At 51.0% G+C, this 26,485-nt stretch overlaps 1 protein-coding gene across 2 annotated transcripts in view; it reads left to right on the forward strand.

Moving 5' to 3' along the window:
• The window catches only part of CCDC90B (coiled-coil domain containing 90B), a 382,474-nt gene that overhangs the window by 154,578 nt on the left and 201,411 nt on the right, over positions 1-26,485 (forward strand). For both annotated transcript variants that reach the window (XM_069639861.1, XM_069639862.1), the window contains exon 4: positions 397-498. In XM_069639861.1, the coding sequence (XP_069495962.1) occupies positions 397-498 (102 nt within the window). The remainder of the gene's footprint in view (positions 1-396; positions 499-26,485) is intronic.

Consider the following 26,485-nt stretch of genomic DNA (forward strand, 5'->3'; position numbering starts at 1 on the left):
AACTGACATGGCTGTTGCCAGAATGCAAGGGAATATCTGCCCTCTCAGCAATGTCTTGGTTGGAATAGAAAATCCAAAATGGCGACAGACAAACTCTTGAGTAGGATTCCCCTTATGGAGGGGGTAGGTCCCTATAAAAGTAATAGGCACTTTGACAGATGTATGGATATGATGTGCGAGTAGTAGAGGGTGCTGGAAGTGGACATAGGTAGCAGAAGTGAGCTGAAAGAAGGTGGACAAGATGGAATTTCAGAGCCAGCCTTGTGCTTTGCAATAAATCCTGAGTACTGAAATTGTCCATCCATTTCACATATTTTGCCCAAAAATAGATGAAGAAAAACATTTGTTATTCTGACAAACTGAGATGTGAAATGGGCTTGGTTTCTTTTTGTTCAGGAAATAACTGTACAGCAAATCATGGCTCACCTGGACTCCATTCGAAAAGACATGGTCATCCTTGAGAAAAGCGAATTTTCGACACTCCGAGCAGAAAATGAGGTAAGAATGCGACCTTGATTTAAAAAGCACAGTTTTGTGTTACAGAAGTGTCAGAAAATATCCACCGCTAATGTGTACCTTTTTGTTTGTGCATGGAATATATAGTTGGGTTAGCATCACTGGACATTACTGTATAAAATAAGGGGCACCAATGTCCTTGTCTCAATGGCTAACAAGCAGGCAGAAATGTGTTTAAAGTGGTCAAGGCGACTTCTGATTTGTTTGTGATGGCCACATCTGATTATGTGGGATCAACAGAACACTTGACTCTGGTTTCAAGTAACTTCTATTTCGGGCAAATAAGGGTTGGTTGAAGACCTACAAGGGATAGAAAAGGAACTTGACCAAGCAGGATTGCCTCGCCAGCATAAAGGCAACAGCTGGGGATAAGACTAAACTTTGATTGACCGTACTCCTTTCTTGACCCTTACTTTTGATAGGGATCCTAGCTGTGCCCTCTTAGAGCCTATGTGTAATTCTTAACAGGTTGGGGATAGGTGAAACTCCTAAAGTGTCTCACTGTAACTAAAAAAGGGATATGCATTATAGGAAAAGGTACCAGGTTAGAGGATTAACCAAATAAGTTTCTACTGTCTAGGCTTCCTTTCGCTATGATTCAAGTCCTAATCTCTGTCTCAATAGGACATTGTGTTAGTGACATGTGCAGTGCTTTTTGCTTTCCTTTGTGGTTCACGTTGGTTGCTTCCGGGTCTTCTCTGGTTGCCTTCCCTAGCTCTGGAAAGTTATTGTCACACTCCTACCAGCAATAATTCACCCTTGCCTTACAGGATACCGAAGACTATTACCAGCAGAAATTACTCCCCGCCCTCCACTTGGTGGCTTGTCAGATTGACTTGATTATATTCACTCACAAGCCGAGGCCCCATTTCTGTGCTGAAGCCTGAAATGCTTCCTTCTCTGGACCTATGGCTCCTGTCGGGGTTTGAGCTATTGCCCCAGCTGTTTTTAAACTCTTCTCGTTGTTGCCAATCATATGATATTCTTTCTAGATGGTCTCTGGGCCAGGCCACGACCTTTGCGTTGGCCTCTAGTATGTTGGCTGCAAAGCAGTTCCTGTGTTGTCTGGTTTCTCCTAGGTGCTGATTTATAGCACCAAGCTTGGTCTTCCACCTGCTGCTGCACCTCTTTGTACAGCTGTCCCAACTCCCTCTACCTGCCTTTCCTCAACCCATATTGTACTCCGCAGCCTGTCCTATTAGGCCTCTTAAAAATTAGGATTGGTTGGATGTTTGTCCTATTATGAGGTTCTTGGATTGGCCTGTGTCCCTTTGCAGCTAAGTATTTCTCCTTCCCTTTTTGTTTTGTGAGCTTTCTAAATACTTTATTTGCGCTGGGGCCCTGGACCTAAATGGGGCCGTCACCATTGTAAGGGCAAGCAAGTCTGCCATAGCCCTACTACCACTAGCTCCCTTTGTGCAGAGAAATCTACCTGCACAAGCAGACTTTAGAACTGCTCATTTGTGCTGCAGGGTGCTCTTTATATTTGGAGGTTCTAATCTTCCCTCTCTGTTCCTGGTGTTGGGTAGAAGTTTGAGCCACGTCTGGTACAACAGATTAGGCAGACCCTGGGGGGGATCCTAGTGTGTACCACCTCCTGGGTTCATATCAACACACCTCTTCAACACCCTTTTCCCCATGAAATCCACAGTTCCACTGTAGACCACTGACCACAAGATGGAGAATGATCATGCCATGACATTGCCTGAAGCTGCAACTTTCTAAGACCCTTCTTGACGTGAAGCTCCCTTCCTGTGCCCACTGAATCTAACCTCTCACTATCAGAGTGAGACAACTAATTGTGCTTTCTCATAATGATCAAAGGCCTGAGATTGCTACCCTTCCCAAAACTTCTCCGACATACTCCTGCATGGACCCAACACAAAGGATATCTCCTACCCCCCCTTTGCTTTGCCCAGAAATCCTCTTCTACCCATAGCTCTTTTTTTGCATTCACTTCACCATACATTTACTTTGTCATGTTTACCTCTTCCTTACTTCTTCTGTATTGCACTTCTTCTAGCATTTACTTCACCATTAGAATTTGTCTGCAGACCCAGCATTGGAAAGCACCTCCAACCAGTCTCTGCTGCATAGCACATCTTCCATTTCCCTCATTCATTTGTTTTGTTTTTTCTTGTCTAATGTTTGTCCTTTGCCCACCTGCTTCCCTCTCTGCCCAATTGATCCTTGTGTGTTGCACACGTGACAAGGAAATAAATTAGCACCAGAGTGCTTTTCATTTGATTTCAGGAGCTCTCTGCTCCAGTCTCTGATGCGTAGAGCTTTTTACATCCCCCCCATCCTTTATGTGCAAGAACGTGTTTCTTTTTCCCTCATTCCTTTTTTTTTTCTTGCCTAATTTACTTTGTCCTTGCCCCACCTGCCTCCCTCTCTGCCCCCAATTGGTCTGTGTGCTGCACATGTGACAACAAAGGCTTTCTTCTGTGGCTTCTCAGGGCAGCCTCTACCTGCGCTGCTACTAAGGGCCACAGCAAAGGGCAATGCCCAACCCTTTTTACCCCTGTTTACCCATGTTCTCCCATGGATACCTGACATAGTACCATACAGCAACAACTAAAGTAGGGTGATACGGACAATGAGCACAGACATTGCTGTGCTCAATTAAAACCCGGCCACTTCCCCATTACTACCTTCAAATCAAAACTTTGTGTAGATTACCTGCTGCACTTCTTGGATAGCCTGATGGATTTATTTAGGAGGGCACACATTGTGTTGCGCTTGAGGCCTTTTGGGGGTGGGCAGTGGGTCGCACACATTTCTTTGGAGGACAGGAAACGTGTTGCCCTCAGGTGTATTATGGGGTAGACAATGTATTGCACTTCAATGGATTGTGGGGTTAGTGTAAGGAGTCAGAAATGTTAGATGGACACAAAGGTAAAGTTTTCTCAAAGTTTGTCATTTATTCAAAGTAAAAAGGGGTTCTGATAAATGCCTAACTTTCCCCAACCTAACAGAGAGGTCCCTGCCTGGCAAACTAAAACAAACCAAAAATGACCTAGTCTCCAAAATACCTCTGGCCCTCACACTAATGCATACAATCAAATTATACAAGGAAAATATGGCTGACTTTTAGTTCAACAAAACAATCTTGTAATTCAAACTCCAGCGTTCTTGGAAATACTCCTTGCGACTAGGGTAGTATTCCTTTACACTGGACTGTTTCAGGAATACTCGGATTATAGTTCTGTTAAGTTCTGTTCAAAGAAATGGAAAAGTATTTTTTCAACCAACCAGAGTTTTTCTTGGAGAAACAAATGCCTCTTTCACCACGGCAGGTTGACAATTCAAACAACTCAATGTCTTCCACAATATCCCCTTTTCAAGGATGCTTGACTTTCTCCCCAAGATATAGGTTCCATAAATAAAAAGCAATTTTTCTGTTATCATAGAACGCTTTCTTTAAAAGAAAACTACTTCTTCTTAAGATAGCACATCACTTTCTCTCAATACTACTTCTTGAAATGGAACACTTTTGTCAGGATAGCAAAAAGCAACTTGTCTTAGTGATTCTACTTTTTATCCAACAAACGATAAAGTACCTGAATTTTCTTCGTTCAACAAAAGTTTTTTACACAAATATTTCTGCCACAAAGGTATCAAACCATAATCTTCTTTCCTGGTCCACTCGCCTGCCGGGACTAACTACTATAGGCACTTTGCTGGTATACATGCCTGCCAGGAAGAAACCTCCTACCACCAACTTCAGACTTGATGGCTTGGTGCCAGTATTCTCCACACCAGTCGTTCAGTGTGGCTTCACAACTTCCTGGCTGTCCCAGTATTATATCTCTTATGACTTATGATTGGGTTGCTTTATTAAGGGTTTCTCACAACTTCTTGGCTGATGGTAATGCTAGTTAGTAGCTTTTCCCAGGGGCTGTCTTGATCTGGTCTGCCTGTAGCCTCTTGGCTGTAGATAATGTTGGTTGGAGGTTTCTCCCACTGGTAGCTCGCCCGAAGTCTTTTGACAGCCTCTTAGCTGTAGGGGAAGTACTGGTTACAAACTTTCCCCTATGAGGGAACTGTCTTCTTTGCCACTTAGCTTCATTTCCTTTAATTAATATTCATTAAATTGTTCTGCTTAGATTTGTTAATGTTTCAGTATTCAAAAACAATGGATTGTGACAGCCTTTGTTCATGGAGCGCCCAGGGGTCAGCTTTCACTCTCTGCCAACTGACCTGTTGTTGGCGGCAACTCCCTCTGGCTGTGAGGCTTTGCGGCAGTGCTTCTGCAGTCAGTCTGCCATTCCTCCCACTTCTGCAAGCCTCAGGTAAGTTGCGCCTCTCTGGGAGCAATAACCGCTCCGTCGTTCTTCCGCGGCTGCCCCAGTCAGCTTCACGCTGCGTCAGTAGCAGGTCTCCTTCATAGCTGGGCTTCATTTAAGTACGCCATATTCTGTTACGCTTACTCTGTAGTTATTCTGGTTTTCATCCATCAGGGTGACTTATACTTGTGGGCTTCTCTCAGTGGCTGCTCCTGCACCACAGATCGCTTGAGCTCCTCCTGCTACTTCTCCCGCATTGCCATTAACTGCTTCGTCCTCTGCTTCATCCTCACAGCTCGGCTGGGTATCATCTTGGGTTTTAAATATCCTGCTCAGGTGTTTCAATTGGCAACAGCTAGACTGCACCTTTTGAATATCCACCATTCTGAATCCCTTTTGCCTCCTTCCTCATCCCAGTACGTTTAGCATTATGGGAACTAAGTCTATAGAAGAGTTGTTCAAGTTGTTCCATGTTATTTTCAATTGTCAGATTGATCTATAAACTGAGAGTTACTAGAGTAAGAGGAGCTTGTAGAAGTCTGCAATTTCATATTAGAGTGAGGATTTCTCATTAAGACAAAATCATGTTAACTGAATGTTTTCATCTTTAATTCTTGTCTCTGAGACACCAAATTGGTTCTGTTTAACTGGCTTTTAGAACGGGTTCTTTGAACATTTGATTTAAAGTGATTGGTACATTAAGTGGGCGGTTGAAAAAAAACAGCCTCACCGTGTGGCCCCGTGGCCACTAGACACCAGACACTCCTCCTACACTCACGGTGCACGAATGCTCGCGCTAACATGCCCGTGTTTTATGGACTGATGTCGGCTGTTGGGGGTGTGTCCACTCCGATCTTAGTAAATCCAAAAGTTCGGTAAGGCAAGCTCCGGATGCAATCATGAGCACGACAGCACGTTAATTTCAAAGCCAGATGCAATGCGCAACCATAGTCAACCAAACGGGCACTTTTAGGACAGCAAAGCACACTGCAAAAGGTGTGGTATTTGCTAGAGGCTGCATGCCCGTAAGGAATACAAAGGTCTCTCGAACTGGGGGAAGGTAAAGGGACCAAATGGTCAAAGGACAGAACAAGAGACTTTGTGGCACGGCCCTTTTTGGAACTGGCCACAGTCATGGGCCAAACGTAGTAAATGCGAGATGGTCCATAAAAACAAAGTAAAAATACTTTAAATAGTAAAGTGCTACCACCAGTTTGTCCTAGGCATACTTGTACAAACACCAAAAAATCCTTGGAGGGTGGCTAGGGCCATAACACAAGGACCCCTATGCGCAGTACTCTAGGGTACTTGGCACCATGGATACAAAGTTATCAAGAAAAGGCAACATAGTCAAAGACTAAGGGAAAAATAGTTTCACAGTACTGATAGCCTGAAGGACTTGTCAGTTTCCCTAGAACAAATTGGCAACAGCCCAAAGGAGTGCATCTGAAGGCTGTTGCACACTGTCAGGTTAGGTAAGCCAAACAAAAGCAAAATGTTTGGGGGGTCCATAAATGGAGGGAAAATTGCACCTAAGGCGAATCTTTCCTAACAGCCACCCACACTATAGGATGCGACTTTCCATTCTTGCATTCTCCTACTTCTAATTGCATATGTGATGTAGCCCCCTGCACCATAGGGTGCAGCTTTCCATTTCTGCATATTACCGACTTGTAACTGCATTTGTGATTTAGCCCCCCCACACTATAGGATATGGCTTTCCATTCTTACAATCTCCTACTTTTACTTGCATATGTGTAGTAGCCCCCTGCACCATAGGTCATGGCTTTCCATTTCTGCATATTACCGACTTGTAACTGCATTTGTGATGTAGCCCTCAATGCCATAGGGTGTGGCTTTCCATTTCTGCATTTTACCAACTTGTACCTGCATATGTGATGTAGCCCCCTGCACCATAGGCTGAGGCTTTCCCAAACTGTGCAGCCTCTTTAATGCCGTCTTCATTTCCAGCCTGTGCTGTATTTGAACCTGTTCACTTGCACTTTTTACCCTTCTCCTCCATCCCCCTGAACATTACTCCTTCCCCCTTCCTACTTTTCCCTCCTCCCCTTACCCTGTTAGTTATTGCGCTTGCACGCTTTGAAATGTCTCAAGACCTAGTAGGAGCGTTGTTTCTCTTCTTCCCTGCTCCCCTTCCTTCACCCTGCTGCTTCCCACTCACCCCTCATTTCTGTTACTGCACTTGCATGATCTGAATCGTCTCACAAGCTAGTAGGAACATTGTTTCTTTTCCCTGTTCCACCTCAACCTACAATTCCCTTCCTCCCCCTTTCCCCTCCTTATCTGTCACTGCACTTGCACATCCTGAATGCCTCGCGACCTAGTAGGAACATTGTCTTTTTCTTCTCCCATGTACCTCCCTTCTCCAGCATGGGGTCTGGCATGGATTCACATGCTCATGAATATTCCCCGTCGTCAGGCTGGGAATCCTCGGTAAAGAAAAAACCAGTATCAGTTTCGTTTCTGATCTGTCTTTCGTAGTAATAACCAATCACTGGTCTCTGCGTCATACTGACCACAGCCAATGACTGCCCTCTACCTAAGCACCGCCTCTGGCAGCCATCTTCAGATTTTTACCGCACGTTCATGTGTTGGGATCCTCGTGCTATTGCTCTCGAGCGTTAGTGCTATTTTTTTCACGTTTTTTCTCAAAAAACTTCGTTTTTTTGGTCAAAAGAGCCTCAAGCTCCACCGATTCTCCATCCGATCAACGGGGACCCGTGTCGGATTCGTCTGCGCCCCTCAAGGGTGAAGATTTCGTCGAGCTACGCTTTTGGAGGACTCCAGAAGTTTCTCAGGCCCGGTCATGGCCCAGGAGAAGGGAAGCTCGATGCCCGGAAAGCAGTTCAGGGTCTGCCCTGGATGCCAGCTGCAGAACGTCTTCAAGGAGGACGAACACGCTTTTTGTCTTTACTGCCTACATGAGGACAAGACGCACGTGGAGAAGGACTGTGCGTTTTGCGGCAACATGTCGGAGCGGACCATGAAGGACCGCCATCAACGTCTCGCCAACTGGCTGGAAGGGAAGAGCCCGTCCGGCGAGAAGAAGAGGAAGAAAGCCGAGCGGTCTTCTAAGACCTTTGAGGACGCCCGGCGACGGGGGTCCAACATAAGGCCAAGCACCGCGAGTCTGCTGGCACCGGGAGCGCCGAACGGTCGGGCTCTACGGGCGCCAGGCAGGGCGCACCCTCCCCGGCACCATCAACCACGAGCCAACGCTCTGGGTCGGGTAAGAGGAAGGCCGAGCACCCGGCGAAGCTCCTGGAGAGGCCCCGGTCGAGCTCGAAGGCGGAGGGGGAGCGAGGCAGTGTCCCCCCCCCTCAAGGATAAGGCGGTGAGCGCACCTAAGGTGGTGAAGGCCTTAATCCATCCGGCCAAGCCCTCTATCGAAACTGTCGCGGCGGCCCTGGCTCAGCCTGTGGAGGCTACACCAGTGGTGGCGACCTCGGGGCTCAGAGTCTCCCTGCCACCTCGGAGGGAGTCCTCTTTTGTGCCCATCGATAGGACCCCCGTGAAATCCCCCGTGGGGAAGAAAAAGGGGGGGCAGGGCGTCGTCGTAGATTCGGCCTCAACCTCGGAGGAGGAGCTGGTCGAGGTCTTAAGCCACGGCCTCGGCGTGGAAGAAGACCGGCCCGTCAGGATGGATCCCGACGCAGGTGACGACGAGGGTGCCCCTGATCGCCCGTCGGATTCCCCTCTGCCAGCGCCGCGAGACAACTCGGCTGCCATTTTGTTGGCTATACAGTCCTTATGCTCAGAGATAAGGACGAGACTACCGTTGCCGACGGAACCTCTCCCTTCGGGGGACCCAGAACCGGGACCTTCTGGTGTTCCCCCTACCAAGAAAAGAAGGATCCACCCTCCGCCTCCTTTTCAGCCGTCGCGCCCCTTCCAGCCCTCCTCCCCGTCCACCCGAGGGGATGATACCGGGACTGACACGGCAGCGACGGGTACGGACGACGAGGTATACGAGGAGGATGTACCGTCGTCGCCTCCCACCAGGGCTTCTCCGCCCGACGAGATTGGATCATTCCACTCCATGATCACCAGGGCATCCAAGCTTTTCCAACTCTGCCCTGAGGAGAAGAAGGAAGGTTTCCTTTATCAGCGGCGCGAGGCCAAGAGGAAGACGGTCCTCTCAGTGCCTCTATTGGGCGACATTTGGGATGAGGGCCTCACCCTCCTCAAGAACCCTTCCACGATGCCAGCTAGAAGAGACCGGTACGAGAAGAAGTACCGGGTCCCGGACACGGCCCCCCTGTGCCTCCGGGCGCAGCCTACCCCGGACTCCGTCGTCTCCGCGGCGGCCAGGAAAAAAGCGGGGGGGGTGCGGCCTCCACATCGACTTCCCCACCGGACGGCGAGGGAAAGAAATTGGACGCTATGGGACGCAGAGTCATCTCGTCTGCGGCGACGACGATTAAAGCGGCCAACGCCTTGGCTATCGTGGCCCGCTACGACAGGGAGCTCTGGTACAAACTGGCTCCCCTGCTGGACTTCTTGCCGGACGACAAGAGGGCAGAGGCCCTGGAGATCCTGCAGGAAGGTGAGGTGGCTTCGGACCACGCCATTACCGTTGCGACGGACATCGCCGACACTGGGTTCCGCCAGTTGGGCAACGGCGTTTGCCTTAGGCGGCGTGGATGGCTCAAGGCTACGGACTTCCGTCAAGACGTTCAGACCAGAGTCCTGGACATGCCCTTCGATGGGAACAACCTGTTTGGGAAAACAGTGGACGATTCCCTTCAGGCCATTAAAGCGGACACCGAGACGGCCCGGGCCCTTGGAGTTCTGCAACAACGACGGACGCCCTTTCGGAGCAGCGGAGGCAAGGGCGCCTCCAAAAGTTCCGGCGGCGGTTTCTCCACCTACCGTCAAGCGGCCCGCTCGTCGGCTCAGGAGGCCTACAGAGGACGAGGCAAGTCTGGCGGACCCCGCCGTCGTCGCCAAGGAGGTCAAGGCGGCAAAGCCTCGTCGAAGCAGGATTGAACCGGCCGTGGGGTCGGGCCCCCACCGAAGCACCCCGGTGGGAGGCCGGCTGGCGAGCTTCGTCAGCGTGTGGGAGTCCATCTCCACCGACCGTTGGGTGCTGGACGCCTTGGCCCGGGGCCACGCGCTCGAGTTTCAAAGAAGGTGTCCGCGCGTCCCCCCCGTGGCCAGGAAAGAACTTCACGTCCCTCAACTTCTCCTGGAGGTAAAGGCGATGCTCAGGAAGGGCGCCATCGAACTCGTCCCAAAGAGGCTTCGGGGCTCCGGAGTTTACTCGAGCTACTTCCTCGTGAAGAAGACGACGGGGGGGGGATGGCGCCCCATCCTGGACCTGCGACGTCTGAACAAGTTCACCAAGGCGCAAAAGTTCCGGATGGTCACCCTCCAGCACATCCTGGGTCAGCTGGTGGAAGGAGACTTCCTGTCGTTGTTGGATTTGGAGGATGCCTACTTCCATATTCCCATCCTAAAGGGGCACCGAAAATTCGTCAGGTTTGTGGTCCAAGGGCGTCACTACCAGTTCAAAGCCCTCCCCTTCGGACTACGGTCGGCACCCAGGGTATTCACCAAGTGCCTTGCACCGGTGGCGGCGCAGCTGCGCCGCGAGGGGATCCACGTCTACCCCTACCTGGACGACTGGCTCATCCGAGCCAAGACGAGGGAGCTCGCCGTGGATCACACGGCAAGGACCGTCCAACTTCTCACGGACCTGGGATTCTCCGTGAACTACGCCAAGTCCCACCTGGTACCCTCGCAAAACGCACTGTTTCTGGGAGCGAAGCTCGACACAGTGTCCCTTCGGGCCTCCCCGTCGGAGGAAAGGACCAGGTCCATCCTGGGCAAGGTACAGCGGATGTTGGTTTCCGACGCGGCCAAGGTGAGGTCCATCAAGTCCCTCCTCGGAATGATGTCTTCTTGCATCTACCTCATTCCCATGTGCAGGCTCCGGATGCGCCCGTTGCAGGAGTTCCTGGACGCGCGCTGGATCCAAACGACGGGCGGCTTCGAGGAGAGGATCACACTCGACGAGAGTTTCCGCCGAGCGGTCCGGTGGTGGGGCATCCGCGCGCATCTGACGGCGGGCATGGACTTCCAGACCCCAGACCACCAGGAGACAGTGACCACGGATGCCTCCCTGGAAGGGTGGGGAGCGCACACCGAAAATCTGCACGCGAGAGGCCTTTGGCTCCCAACGGAGAAGTCCCTCCATATCAACGTCCTGGAGCTCCGTGCAGTGTTCTGGGCCCTCAGGTCCTTCCTTCCGTCCCTCAAGGGCAAGGTGGTGAGGATCTTCACCGACAACACCACCACCATGTTTTACATCAGGAAACAGGGCGGAACCAGGTCCCCAGCACTGTCCAAGGAGGCGCAGGACCTGTGGCATTGGGCCGTCGCCCAAAGGATGTTTCTGGTGCCGTTTCATCTGGCAGGGATAAAGAACACCATCGCCGACTCACTCAGCAGGGAGCTGCGCTCGTGCCACGAGTGGGAACTACGGCAGGATCTAGTGGATCGCCTCTTCCGACGGTGGGGCACACCCCAGATCGACCTGTTCGCGACGGCGACGAACTCCAAGTGCCGGAGGTTTGCCAGCAGGTTTCCCCAGGCGAGGAGCATGGGCGATGCTTTCTCGTTCCCCTGGGAGGGCCTGTTCCTCTACGCGTTCCCTCCTTTGCCACTGCTAATCCGGCTCGTCAACCAGCTCAAGAGGTCACGGTGCAGGATGATCCTCGTCGCACCTGCGTGGCCGAGGCAGATATGGTTCCCGGACCTTCTGGACTTGTCAGCGTCCCCGCCAATCAAGCTGCCGGTGGACGCGGATCTACTCTCCAGGGAAGGAGGCGCCATCCTCCACCACGACCCGAAATCGCTGAACTTGCAGGCCTGGCTCCTGCAGCGCTAGAGTTTGGAGGATACGACATACCGGCCGACTGCAGAGAGGTTCTTGCAAAGGCCAGGGAGTCCTCGACTCTTAAATGCTACGGACACAAATGGAAGAGGTTCTCTGTCTGGTGCCACGCACAGAAGATTAACCCTCTACGGATTACGGCTCCCCAGGTACTGCCGTACCTGCTGACGCTGGCCAAAGCTGGACTGGCACACGCGTCCATCAAGATTCATCTTGCTGCGATCTCCCGATACACCAGAACCACGGGCCGGACGTCCTTGTGGTCTCATCGTCTGGTGAAAGAGTTCATGAAGGGGCTGTTCAGATCGTTCCCGCCGGTGAAGGCTCCGGCCCCGGCGTGGGAGCTCAACGTGGTGCTGACCAAGCTCATGGGACCTCCGTTCGAGCCTCTGCACTCGGCCCCGTTGAAGTTTCTGTCGTGGAAAACAGTGTTTCTTGTGGCCATCACCTCCGCACGACGGGTGGGAGCGATCCAGGCCCTTTCGTGCAAGACCCCGTACTTGACTTTTCACGACACGAGGGTAGTGCTCAGGACGCACCCCTCCTTCATGCCCAAGGTACCGTCGGACTTCCATCTCAACGAACCCTTGGTGTTGCCTGTGTTCTTCCCGTCGCCTTCGTCGCCGGCTGAGAGGACTTTGCACTCGCTGGATGTGGCTAGAGCGCTGAAGTTCTACGTGGACCGCACAAAGTGTTTTCGGAAGACGTCACAACTCTTTGTGAACTTTGGACCTGTCAATCAGGGGAAGGCTCTCTCGAAGGCTTCCATTTCCAGATGGCTCTCCGGCTGTATCATGTACTGTCATCGGTTGGCAAACCGACCGCTGCCTGGCCGTCCGAGAGCCCATTCCACCAGAGCGATCGCAGCTACCACGGCGTTCCTTTCTGGTGTGCCCCTGCTGGACATATGCAGGGCTGCTACGTGGAGGTCGACGCACACCTTCACGAAATTCTACTGCGTCGATCGGGATTCCAGGGAGGAGTCCAGGGTCGGCCAAGCAGTGCTGCGCAACCTGTTCGCCTGAGGTGAGCCTGGTGAGGAGGTAAGATGCTTAATGTTGAGTTTGATGTAATGCTTAATGTTGAGCCTTTGCCACCTCCCGTGGTTGTGCATGTGTGTACTGCTATGTATTCTTTATTCATGAGCATGAGAATCCATGCCAGACCCCATGCTGGAGAAGGAACAAGTTACTTACCTGTAACTGTTGTTCTCCAGCATGGGTCTGGCATGGATTCACATGCGAACCCTCCCGCCTACCCCTCTGCGGCTCTTCACTTGGTCATACTGCCACTTCACGTGCTTCCAAATCTGAAGATGGCTGCCAGAGGCGGTGCTTAGGTAGAGGGCAGACATTGGCTGTGGTCAGTATGACGCAGAGACCAGTGATTGGTTATTACTACGAAAGACAGATCAGAAACGAAACTGATACTGGTTTTTTCTTTACCGAGGATTCCCAGCCTGACGACGGGGAATATTCATGAGCATGTGAATCCATGCCAGACCCTTGCTGGAGAACAACAGTTACAGGTAAGTAACTTGTTCCTTGTCTTGATGCGCCTTGAAACATGACTTTGCTATATAGGTGCATTATGAATACCCAATAAATAAATTGCACAGATTGTAGCCTTTTCACCAGAGGATCACTTGTGATAGCCATTGTATAGTACGATGAGGGCGACCATGTTATGGATTCTAGGCGATTGTAGAATGTGTTCCACTACAGGGAATGCATGCATTGGCAGTGTGCAACCTTTACGGTTAAGTGGGGTCATGAATGTAGCCACATAATGATAACTGGAAGCATGCAGAATATATCACCGTAATTTATCAACCCAGATGTTTTAGAAAGTTGCTGAATGTACCAATTCCAGGCTTTCATTTGATTATAACCAATGCATGTTTCCTCTCGCGCGCTGCACGTTTGGAAGTAGCCAAAGACGCAGCCACACTCCCGCACGCATCTGCTTTCACATACAACTGGAATGACACTTTGCACAACACTTCTACCATAAGAAAGTAGCTACCTTTCACAACGAACAATTCGAACTGTAGCTATACATATAACTGAATATCTTCTTACACAAACCCTCCAGCTTATTTCCCTACTATAAATCTCTCCACCCATACCAATTAAACATGGGTGGCTTTCAGGGACTCGACCAAGCCCTCATAACATTTAATGGCCATTATGCACCCACGTATACTAGCAACTCCTAACTTTCCCATACTTGGTACTTGGATCCCTCTGAGGGCATTTAACCGACAGCGCATTGAGACCATACCCATGGTCAAAGACACCCCAGAGGGAAGTGAACCAGAGTGGTGTTCCCTTCTTCTCTAAGGCACGTCTAAGTGGAGGGAGCTGGAGTGGCATTCCTTTCCAAGACGCGCCTGAAATGGAAGGAGCCTGAATTGCATTCCTTTGCAAGTCACACCTCACGCAGAGGGTGCTAGACTGACCTTTCCTTGTAAGGCAGGATTGAAGTGAGTGCTGTGCCATTCCAAGGCAAGCCTCAAGTGGAGGGAGCAGGACTAGCATTCCTTTGTAAGACATGCATGAATTCAGAGCCTATGGGTCCCTTTCAAGGAATGATGGGCATTCCCGGAAATCAGTGGATCTCCCAATACTACTTCTTTGTATGATACAAAAGGTAACCAGGCTGCAGGCAGAGGGCTGGCTTGGAAGGGCATTGGGGACAGTACACCCGAGTATCCCTCCTTTTTCCTTGTACACACCTTACATTTTTTGTAAGGTTGCGTCTTTATGGCTGTGGCAGGAACATAATCAGCAAGATGTCGATCTTTCAATCTGGCCACATCTTCTACCTCTGGAAAGGAGGGAGTTTGTACATGGACTATAGTCGGAGATTGTACAACTTCTTTTTCAAAGTTCAGAAAGGAGACGTTGTTTTGTGGAGCAGCTGCACGGTACACCACATAAGCATTGTACGTTGCTACATGCATATTGTGTATGGCAAACTTTTTGTACCACATGCGCTACTTGCGTACAGCATGTTATAGCTGAAGCACTTGGTCTGCTTTATCTACTCCACCCACGTACTTGTTGTAGTCCAGAATGCAGTTGGGCTTCCGCACTTGCTGGGTACAAATTGCTGAGTAAAGTGCTTCATAAATGGCCGAAGTTTGAAGAGCCTATCAAAATTTGGGTCAGTTCTGGGTAATGCTGCCGAGTTGTCATTGAAATACAACATACATTGCGGGGCTTGAAAGCGATTTCTACTCATTGTTGCTGGAAAAAAAAGGGGTTGGGACTGGCCACCACGGGGCGCACGGATGGACACTGCCTCTGTGCGAGCTCCATCCTCTGGCCCCTACAGCGGATTGAGCCCCCACGGCGGGACCCCCCGTTAAAGAAACTATGCAAATGTGGTGGCATAAGGTGGTCTCCACGCATTGGGAAAACATTCGATCTGAATCGGACACAGAATCACTGAGATACCACTCAAGCTAACTCAAACGAGTTTACTGCGCAACGGACAGCGGCCTACAGGGTTAAGATGCCACAACGTGTTGCTGGCTGCCCATTGAGCTGAGACAGGAGCCCTGAGAGCCAGCGGCAAGGAGGGGTCACCCTTCCTCATCAACACCCTCTTTGTTTCCATATCCTGCCGGCGGAGATCCCAGGCATCTGGCCTCCCGGCCCCTAATGTGTGGTCTGCTGAGGAGCACATAGCAGCGGCACCGAGAGGTGCGGGCGGTGCAACAGTGAGTTGCCAAACGCCGCATAACCATCAGTAATAAATAAAGAGTTTTGTTCCCCTGTCCCCCCAGCGCGTTTCGCACTTTCCTCCGGCAACTACTAGAAAAGGCACAGTGCTCTGCGGAAAGGCGCTCCCCGAGCTTGGATATTCAAAAGACTCCCTTGTCTGCCTGTGAATCAACACTGGGAAGAGCACAGGCCGGTGCTCACGCCCGCATCTCCCTCTCCCTTGGAATTTCCCCTCCCACCCCCATGGAGCTCTGACTCCGACCTCCACCACATGTCCAATTGACACAGACGATCCTGCACCATACTGCGCCACACACACGGGGGCCTCCCACAGCACGGTCCATCCAGGCCCTGCATCGGAAGGCGACGATTGGCCCATAAAAGCACGACGCTGGATCCAGATCTAGTGGAGAGATCTAGGGGCTGCAAAGATCGCCTTGAAAAGCTGCCACCCCCTCATGCCCTACATCGCGACTGCCTAAACGGGCTACTGCCCCAAGATCCTAGGCACAATGCACCCAGAGGCCAAGTGAGGTGACCTCCATACTCGGAGCCCGATAAAACGCACAAACGGTACAGGCCAACGAAGAGGCCTGAAACGACCTATGTTGTACACGCAGACTCTTCACAATAGACGTCCACCACAGGCGGTTGGGCTCCTCTGCACGCGGTGCAGCCCATCAGAACCAATAGGAGAAGTGTACTAGAATTATAAATCAGACACGCTGCGGGTGCTCAGGGCTCAACAGAGGGTGAATTAGTTTGGGGCTGCTCTCCACACATGTTCTATGCACTTTAACTTATTCCCTAATCCTGGAATCACTCTGAAGGCCATCTGAACACTTGGCAGACAAAGGGGACACGCGACAATAAGCCTGGACTTTTCCTTGAGCCACACCAGAGCGCAATTGAACAGCTGCTTGGCAGTGGATCATTCAAAGTGTGGAACGAAGTGTGCTCCCCATAAAGACTCCCAATGGAACGCAGGACCCTCGAACATAAGATTGCATGATTAGTACCAACTAGAATGTGCACCCCGGGGTCGAAAGGTGAAACACGGAGTGAACCGGAGGAAAAGGCAAGTGATACAAATGAACAGGATGTATTAAAACACACTCCGGTAACCATACTGGAATCACCTGACTCAGATCTTTTAGATTTCCAAAGACACAGCAACTGTTAAATAAAGGGTCGACCCTTCAAGCCATAATAGGCAAATAGAGACCTGCATAAAGAATAGTAATTAGATCATCAGGCCCCCAGAGAGTGCACCCTCCCCCAGCGTGGTGGCCACCCCGGGGTGATCATCGCCACGTGCAGCCTAAGCAGACGACCTCAGACACCATAAAACCAGTGCTTGGTAAGTGCTCGCTCACCCCTATATTGTGATCACATCGAGGCCCCACTGAGACTACATTAGCCATCCATACGTGATGAGAACAAGCCCCCTTCTGTCCTGAAGGGTTGGGCCCCTGGAAATGGGGCGTGTGCCCTCCTTCGACCGTCGGGCTGTATTGAAACACATTTGTTTACCCTCGTTGGACTCAGGGGGCCCTTCACAGACTCCGGACTCCGAGAATACTCAGTGGACCTACTACCAACCCCTCTAGGTGACACTAATGGATTGTTCATCGCCTACTTGTGATTGAACGCCTACTGCCCCTATTTGTGCCTTTATTATAGGGCGCAGGAACAACTCCCCTCGCCACAGAGCAGTCTAATTAAGAGGGCAGGGGAAGAGCTGCCTCTGTGTATATGGACATAAAATTGAAGCTAGCCAAGTTTGTCTACTCTACGTTCCCTCCTGCTGTTGAGAGTACTGGTATCCCGATCATGGAGGTCATTGGAATGGAGTCGGCAGCCACCAAATGGGACATTGCTGCTCTCCTGAGCGTAATAAAGAACATGGGGGTCCAATGTAGGAGGGAAGATTGATAAGATCAAACAGCGAATAGATAAGATCGAAAAGCGACTTGAAGGAGTTGAGAATAATCAAGCCTCCATAGACACTCTCGAAACCCAAATGGAACTCCGAATAGCTGAGATAGAGCAGAGGGAGGAAGAGTTTCGTCTCAAAATGGACGATTTGGAAAATCGTGAAAGGCAAAATAATCAGCAATTTTTTTTTTTTAGAACTTTTTTTTTTGTCATCCCGGAACACGAAGGTGAAACAGGAGACCTCAGGAAGACGATCCATGATATAATTAAACTATTGGTTGCTGATGAGGAAATTGAGCCAAAAGCGGAGAGGATACACAGGGCGGGCGGTCCAACGGGTGGACCGAGATCGGTCCTTTCCCGCTTCCATAGGTACCAGGATAAGACCAGGATCTTGGAAAAGGCCAAGGCTAGTGGATCAATCACCCTCTGAGGAGCATGAATCACTATCTTTCAAGACCCATCTTCCTTGACCCTAGCCCTGAGGCGAATGTGCAGTCCCCTCACGAAATGGCTCAAGGAGTGTTACCCCTTCTCCCTCTTTTTTGAAGGCAAGAAAGAGCAGCTGAGATCCGAAAAAGAGATCCGCAGCTGTACCTCAGAACATTTGGAGACACGTGAAGATGGTGGAGACCAAGAAGAAGCACGACGAAGTGGAAAACAATGGCATCTCCAAGGGCCAAGTAGAAGACGGGTCAAGGGATCGAGGAAATTCCGGTGAGACAACTTTTCACCTGAGGGGGATAATTGAGTCTGGCAGATACTTAAATGGATGTCCTAAAGTTTGCTACCACTCACCGGTGGATCGCCCAGGACCCTTGTGAATTTGCCCTTCTGTGGACATAGCCTGGTGGGGGTGATCCTGCATGGGTAGGACTCCCACCACCCCCCCTACCCCCCTGCCTAGATTGCTGTGAAAGAGGAATTTCCCCATGAGGAGGATACCAGGAGTGTGCAGTGCTACTGTGGACTATCTGATGGGTGCTTTATGGCCCAGACCCGGCCCGGGCGCGGGGAGGACTCTAGATTTGCCCGAACGCTCCTTGCTGAAGGAAGATGGGTGCGTTACTGAGGACGAACTTGTGTGAGAGATGAATTTCAAATTTCTTCTAAGAGTTCATGTTTTGACCTGGGATGGGGGGAGGGAACGTGGAATGGGGGCTCAAACGTTATTGAGGATGTTTTGGTAGATGGGACCGGGAGGCAACGGTCTCCACTGGTGGTCTGATACCAAATCAGCGTTTTCAACTAATCTTGGTCGGAGGCCATCAACGGAGAATGGGTGTGGGTGGAGGGCCGGGGGAGTAGCGGTTGGGCGCGAGGCGGGTGCATTAGGAACAGAATCCTAATCAAGACACGAATTGGTGCATGCATGGTTGGTTAATAGTTCACTAGGTTGCCGATCTCTGTTGAGAGGTCACTTGACACGCGTGATCATAAATGGCGATTAATACGGACCCACAGATGAGAGGCCTCCTTAGGGTAGGAACGCTAAATGTCAAAGGTCTCAATTCTCCAACCAAGAGATCTTTGGTATGCCCAGCGAGGGCGAGACTTGATGTCCTTCTCTTACAAGAAACGAAATACGGCAGAGGGGAAGAACAGACTCCTTCGGGTGCGAATGGGGTCAGAGTTTTGGGGTTCTGGGCCTCTAAGAAAGAGGGAGTAGGCATACTCATTAGAAAAGGGCTGGGCTTCACGACCACCAATACATGGGCTAATGTAGAGGGGCGTGCTTTGCTTGTGGCAGGCTCTATTGAAAAAGTGAACATTAAATTTGCCACATTATGCTCCCCCCTCCTCGACAATCTCGGTTTCTTCTGCCCCCCATAATACGTTCACTAGGATTGATTTTATATATAATCTGAGGAGCTATATAACACTGCAACGAGATCTCACCTGGTCCGACCACGATATGGTCACGACCAATGTCAACTGGGACAATTTACTTACGAAGGGAGGTCGATGGCGTTATAATGAAACTCTCTGCAAAGATCCTGTCTTTAAGACGGGGATGGAAAATGAAATTAACGAATATTTCAAGATAAACAATACTGGGGAGGTTTCCAAATTAACTGTGTGAAGCTGGGAAGGTGACTTGGCGCGGAGTCCTGATGAGAGATGGCTCGAGCAAGAAGAGAGAAAGGAACCTGGTTGAAAATAAACTCGGGAGTGAGATTTGTCTTTTAGATGAGGCGCTGAGGAGGGAATGAAAGTGGGAGAGCAGACGGGATCTTGGAGGCGAAAAGGAAGAGGGAAGAACCCCGTCTCTTGGAACATGGACTGATAGTCCGTAAGTTACAACACCTAAGACAGAAGTTCTATGAAAAAGGAGATAAGGCGGATGCACTGTTGGCAGCCAGGTTACGTGATCGAGCTGAGCTGAAAGTTTTAGAAATGGAGAATCGAGTGAATTCCCAGACTGCAACAAATGCGGAAATCCCCGAGGCCTTCGCCACATTCTATGAGGCCCTATACAGATTGGAGGTACAGCCGGCTTGCGGGGGACTGATGATTACTTGTCCTCTTTTAAAATGCCGAAACTCTCATGCGACAAATCTCTTGTCTTAGAGGGCCCGATCACTGATGAAGGAGTGTGGTCAAGAGCCATCACTGGGCAAAGCTCCTGGGGAGGACGGCTACACCGCCGGATTCTACAAATCCTTTATCTCCTCCCTCCTCCCTTTTATAGTGGAACTCTTCAATGAGGTCCTACTGGGAGAGCTCCGGACTCCTTTGTTTGAGCTCCTGTTTCGGTAATTCCCAAAGAGGGAAGGGACCCTAAGCAATGTGGCTCATACCGTCCCATATCTGTTAAATGTGGACGCCAAGATATATACCAGAAACCTTGCGGCCAGACTAGAGACATTCATGCCACGCCTAATACACACTGATCAAGTTGGTTTTATATTGGGTAGACGGGGAGCCGACACTATGAGAAGGACCCTACACTTGATTAACGCATCCCTAAACATGATCAATGACCCTTCTCTTCTGTCGGTTGACGCAGAGAAGGCCTTCGACAGGGTTGAATGGGGCTTTCTGATGGCAGTCCTCTGCAAAGTGGGGATAGGCCCAAAATTCAGGGGAGGGATTCAGGAAGTGTATACATCCCCAAAGCGCCTGTCTTCATAAACGGAGCATACTCTCGCTGGTTTGAAAGGAGCAGGGGAACACGACAGGGATGCCCTCTCTCGGCGATACTCTTTGCGCTCTCACTAGAGCACCTAGCCCAGAAATTAAGGGATGACCATCAGGGGGAGGGACTTCAATTAGGGACGACTGAATAGAAGGTGGCTCTGTACGCAGATGACCTACTTCTGCACATTTCGAATCCCACTTCCTCTGTACCTAGAGCAATTCAACTAATCAAAGAATATGGGAAACTCTCGGGTTTCAGAATAAATAAGGCCAAATAGATCTTATTCCCCCTGCATGAAATCACACAGGCAGATATGGATAGGTTCTCCCCGCTAGGTCTCCTAGTGGAAAATGTCAAGCTAAAATATCTGGGCATACATGTCACGAGGGACATAAATAAACTTTAAGAAGCCTATTCCCCCCTCCCCCTTCCTATTAAGGTTTCATGCCGATCGCGCCAAATGGGGAAAACTGAAGATATCTTGGTTGGGTAGGCTTAATGCGATTTAAAATGGTATGCCTCCCCCGTTTTCTCTACCCCTTTGAGATGCTTCCTATTCAAATGCTGAAGCTCTTCTTTGATGAAGTTAAAAGAACTATTGTATGGTTCCTTTGGCAGGGAAAGAGAGCAAGGGTTGCCTATGACACTCTGGCACTACCTAAAGATAAGGGTGGGATGGGACTGCCAGACCTGAGGAAATACTATCAAGCTGCCCAACTACGAATCCTGATTCCGCACTTACGGAACCATAAAGAACCTCAATGGGTTGCATTGGACAATCACTATTTGGCCCTGGGCACTGTCTCTGAATGGCTATGGGTACCAAGAAACAAATTGTTACGGAGTCTGCGGGACCATTCGATACTGGGAACTATCTGGGAAATGTGGAGGGACAAAAGTGACATGCAAAAAGTTACTTCATGGCCGTCTCCCCTGAGCCATCAATGGGCCCCCGGCATCAGAGAACGCATTCCCAATTTGGAGAGATTCCAACCCTTTTTGAGGCTGGGTTGGAGAGGGTGGGCTAGGTTGGAGAGGGTGGGTCAGTTATGGAAGAATGGCTCCTTTGTCACGATTTAAGAATTGGGAGAGGCCTTGGGTTTTGGCCCCCCTACCTGTCTTCCATTTTTTGCTGGTCAAGGGTATTCTATCAAAGGATGAATGGAAGGATAACACAAGTAGGGAGCTTACCCCCTTTGAGAAGCTGTTGAATTGCCGGCGGAGTGGAAATAGCAGCTGACTGTTTGTCTTGACTGCCTTCCACCTTGCAACTGAAGGACTCTCCTGCCCAGGTGCCCAAAGTAGGTGTTTGTTGCTCCATTGTTGTTTGTCTGCCTTTGGCGCTCTGTGCGTGTTGCCCTCCCTCCCCCAAACCCCCTCAGCCACTTCTGTGTTCCCTCTTCCTCCCGCCTCCCAGCCAGCCCCTTCCCCGTCCTGATTGGTTGCCCGGCGACTGCTTCCTGGGCTATACGGTCGCTGCTCTCCCCGCTCGCCTCATTGCCGGCGGAGCGGAGATAGCAGCTGACCGTTTGTCCCGACTGCCTTCCACCTTGCAGCAGGAGGACTCACCTGCCCAGGAGCCCAAAGTAGGTGTTGGTTGCTCCATTGTTGTTTTTTTGTCTGCCTTTGGCACTCTGAGCGTGTTGCCCTCCCTCCCTGCCCCCTCAGCCACTTCTGCGTTCCCTCTCCCTCCCAGCCAGCCCCTTCCCCTCCCTGATTGGTTGCCTGGCGCTCTTAGCTGACCATCCCTGGGCAGCCCTCTGCCCGACAGCCCCCTTCGGCTAAGGGCCTTTAGGCAAAGAGCGGCTCCCTGACTGGCGGCTCCTGGTTGTGTTGCCAGTTGTCACCCTGCTCAACGGCCTGGGCCTCACTGCCCACTGCGTCCACCTAGTAGACCCACTAACTTAGGTGTGACTTCACCTGTTATAATATACACTGGCACCGTATTTAAAATTGCTTTGTGTAACCTAGGTCTGTCTCCCTCTATTCAGGATTCACAAATGTAGGTGTGATTTCACCTGTTGTAATTTGCACTGGCACCGTATTTAAAATTGCTTTGTGTAACCTAGGTCTGTCTCCCTCTATTCAGGATTCACAAATGTAGGTGTGATTTCACCTGTTGTAATTTGCACTGGCACCGTATTTAAAATAGCTTGGTGAAACCTTGGCCTTTCTCCCTCTATTCAGGATTCTCGATTTTTGTTGTGTCTTATCCCCTGTTTTAACTGTGCAAGATGTTAGCTCTGTAAGCATGAGTGTTGTCATCTTGTCCCATTGCGCAACTTCCTGCCTCTCACTCGCTGTCTGCCTACTCCGTTACCGCCACCTTTCTCCTCTCCCACCTACTCTATGGTGCTCACCTATCTTCTCTAACTGCTTCTCTATCGACTATCCTGCTCTCCTCACTAAATCTGGTAGGAAGACATTTAAAAAGGACATCCTGGTCTCCAACCCAGGCCTCCCTAACGCCGACACATACACCAGTTCCTCCTATAAGGAAACTCTCACCGACATCCTCTTTGTCATTCCTTCGCCAGACCTATGGACCCTTCATATGGTCTCTGTGCTCTCTCCCTTCTCCTCTTCTCCCGCTGGGACGTCGTCCTGGCCTCCTTCCATTCCTCTAAGGTCATCATTAATGTTTATTCAAATGGGACCGTCTTGGTCCAAGGCCCTCAGGCCAACCTTCACCTCTTTTATCAATGCTTCCCGGGCCTCATCAACTTCCTCTCTTCTCCTGCTGTCCCCTCTCCCCCTTTACGTGGCTTACTCGACTCCACCTTCTGCTTCCTCCTTGGCTCCGTTGCCTTCTCCTTCCCTCTCTGCTCCCTCTTGGGCTCCTTCTACACCTCCGAAGGGCGTACCTCTGATTTGTACCCCTCCCCGGAAGTCCTTCAAGGATGGCAACCTTCTCCATATTGCCACTCTAAACTCTCGCTCTGCTGTCAAACACTCTATCTGCCGCCTTCTGCAAAACCTTGACCTCGACATCCTCGGTCTCACCGAAACATGGTTCACGGCCAGCTCTGTTGCTAGCTTTGACACGCTCCTACCTGATGGCTACAAGATCCTCTCCGTGCCCAGATCCAACCGCTCTATAGGGGGTGTTGCCCTGATCTTCCCAGAGCGGATTCCTGCTGCCTTTGACACTCCATGCAGGCCAACTCCTCTTTTGAATGCCTCATCTGCAGGGTCTCTCTCTCGCCCAGCCATTCCCTTACTGTGGCTACTATCTATCGGCCACCTGGTCTGATCTCCTCCTTCCTCTCTGAGTGGACGGACCTCTCCGCCTTACTTCTGGCCTCGACCACTCAACTCCTCCTTCTCGGAGATTTCAATATCCACCTGGATGCCTCCTGTCCTACCTCTGTACTCTTTTGCGACCTCTGCGACTCTCTCACTCACTATTCTCCCTTCTGGCCAGACTCACTCTGCAGGGCACACTGTGGATGTTCTGATCTCCTCAGACCTTCCCCTCTCTGATCCTCTCTCCACTCCTCTCCTGGAGTGATCACCATCTCCACTCCTCTCTCCTCACCGTGCCTACCCCTCCTGCCACCTACTTTCTTGTTCATCTGACCCACGAAGCATGTGTCAGCTGAGGCTTTCGCCACCACCTTATCCCCTGCCCCTCCCCCTTTGGCTGACTCCACCCTGACACAGTCCTCTCCAAGCTCCACTCTATCTCTGATACTCTTGATATCCTTGCCCCTGTCATGAGAATATGACTGAAGCCCAAAGCCAAGTGCAACTCCTGGTACGATTCAGACCTCATCACCCTAAAACGTAAGTGCAGGGTGGCTGAGAGGAAATGGCGTGCTTCATGTACATCCTCTGACAAAATGTCCTGCTGCAAAGGCAATACCGGCTCTCTGTCTTAACCAAGAAGAGAGCTCATATCCAAGCCAGCGTCTCTTCGGCATCAAACAACTCGGCTGAACTCTTTAAAATCTGCAAGGAACTGGCCAATCCTGCAGCAGTCTCTACCTGTTCTGTCCCTTCCCAGGCCCTCTGCGCGACACTGGCCTCTCATTTCATCTCTAAAACTCAGGATATCATGTCCTCACTCTCCTCCTATCCCCTCCCTCCCCCTACTCCCTGCTCCTCCTGTGCCCCTTCTGTAGCCAACCCTCCTCCCTCCTTCTCTTCCTTTCCCCTTTTCTCCGCAGACAAGGTTTCTAGACAAGTCCGATCTATGAAAGTCTTGTCGAAACAGGTTCACCCCTGTTCCTCCAACTATCAAGGACCACATTGTCTCCCTGGCTCCTGCCCTGGCTGGTTTCTGCAATCACTCCGTCACGGGAGTCTTTCTGTCCCCCCTGAAGCACTCCCTTGTGCACCCCCTTCTTAAGAAACCCTCTGCCGACCCCACATGCCCGGCTAACTACCGCCCAATCTCTTATCACGCCCTTCTTGGGCAAGCTCCTGGAGAAACTGCCCATCTCCCAGCTGAATCTCCACACTGAATCTGTTGGTTGTCTTCATGACCATCAGTTTGGCTTCAGAGCTGCCAGAAGCCCGGAAACTGCTCTCCTGAACATCCGTGATGACCTGCTCTCCAACCTCGATTCTAACACCCCTTGCGTCCTCATCCTGCTTGATCTCTCTTCTGCCTTTGATACTGTCAACCATGCCATCCTGCTCAATTGTCTCTGTGATAACCTGGGTATCACTGGTCAGGCTCTGGCGTGGCTGACCTCTTTCCTCACTGGCCGACCCTCCGAGGTCAAACTTGGGTCCTTCCTCTCTGCTGTCTTTTAGTCTACCTGTGGTGTCCCCCAGGGTCTAACCTCTCTCCCTGGCTTTTCAACCAATACCTGGCACTCCTTACCCACCGCATCGCCATTCTCTGCCCCAACTTTCAGTGCTATGTGGATGGCACGCAGCTAATTTTCAGGCTACCCTCCTCCTCCCCATCCCTCATCTCTGACTGTATGCTATCCAGGAATGGTGTGCCGCCAATGACCTCTGCCTTAATGCCACCAAGACTGAGATTCTCCTGATTGGCAGACCCACTCCCTCCTTCCCTGCAGCTCTCTGGCCGGCCTCTCTTGGCCCCCCTCCTGCTCCCACCTTTGAGGCTAAAAACCTTGGGGTCCTCTTCGACTCCACACACTCCTTCTCATCTCTGGCGTCTCTACGAAGTCCCCCATACCAGCTGCACCTCCTCAGAGGTATTCTTTCTTTCCTCTCCTTCCCCCAGAAGCTTACTGTCTCCAGAGCTCTGGTTCTCTCTAGGCTGGACTGTTGCAACAGCCTCTTTCTAAATCTGCCTGCTTCTACCCTCCACCCTCTGCAACTTATCCAGAACAGGACTGCAAGACTTGTCCTTGGCCTCAAGCCCAGCGATCGTATCTCTCCAGGACTGAAATCTCTGCACTGGCTCCCAGTGGCTGCGAGGATTAAGTTCAAAACCCTCTGCATCGTCCACAAGGCCTTCTGGGGCCTGGGGCCTCAATACCTTCAACTCTCTCTTCCTAAATATCTTCCTTCTCGAGCTCTCCGCTCATCCACCTCCAATCCCTCGGGGTCAGTCGCTTCTCCAAGAAATGAGTTGGTGGTAGATCTTTCTTCGGCTGGGACCTCCCTCTGGAATAGCCTCCATGCCTCCCTCAAACTCGACGAGAACCATCACCGGTTCCGGAAGCACCTCAAAACCTTTCTCTTTGCTTCTGCCTTCTCTCCTCCTCTCCTGACCTCCTGGCTGTTACCGGAATTACACTGGCGACCTGGACACCCTCTGATCCCGGGCCCAGGTCTCCCCAACCCGCCGCAAGCGTTACACACTTGCACTACCCACCTAGCAACCCCCGCACTAGGGGACTGTTTCTGTATCCCTATAGTCCTACTAGCCCTCGACACCTGATGTATGCACTTACCATTGCACTTGCCACTTGTTGGCTGTACTTATTATTGTCATCTCATGTACTGCACTGTCCCTGCCCCCTCC

The sequence above is a fragment of the Ambystoma mexicanum genome, chromosome 7q, assembly GCF_040938575.1.
Source record: "Ambystoma mexicanum isolate Mex_15411 chromosome 7q, UKY_AmexF1_1, whole genome shotgun sequence".
In the NCBI taxonomy this organism is placed as follows: Eukaryota; Metazoa; Chordata; class Amphibia; order Caudata; family Ambystomatidae; genus Ambystoma; species Ambystoma mexicanum.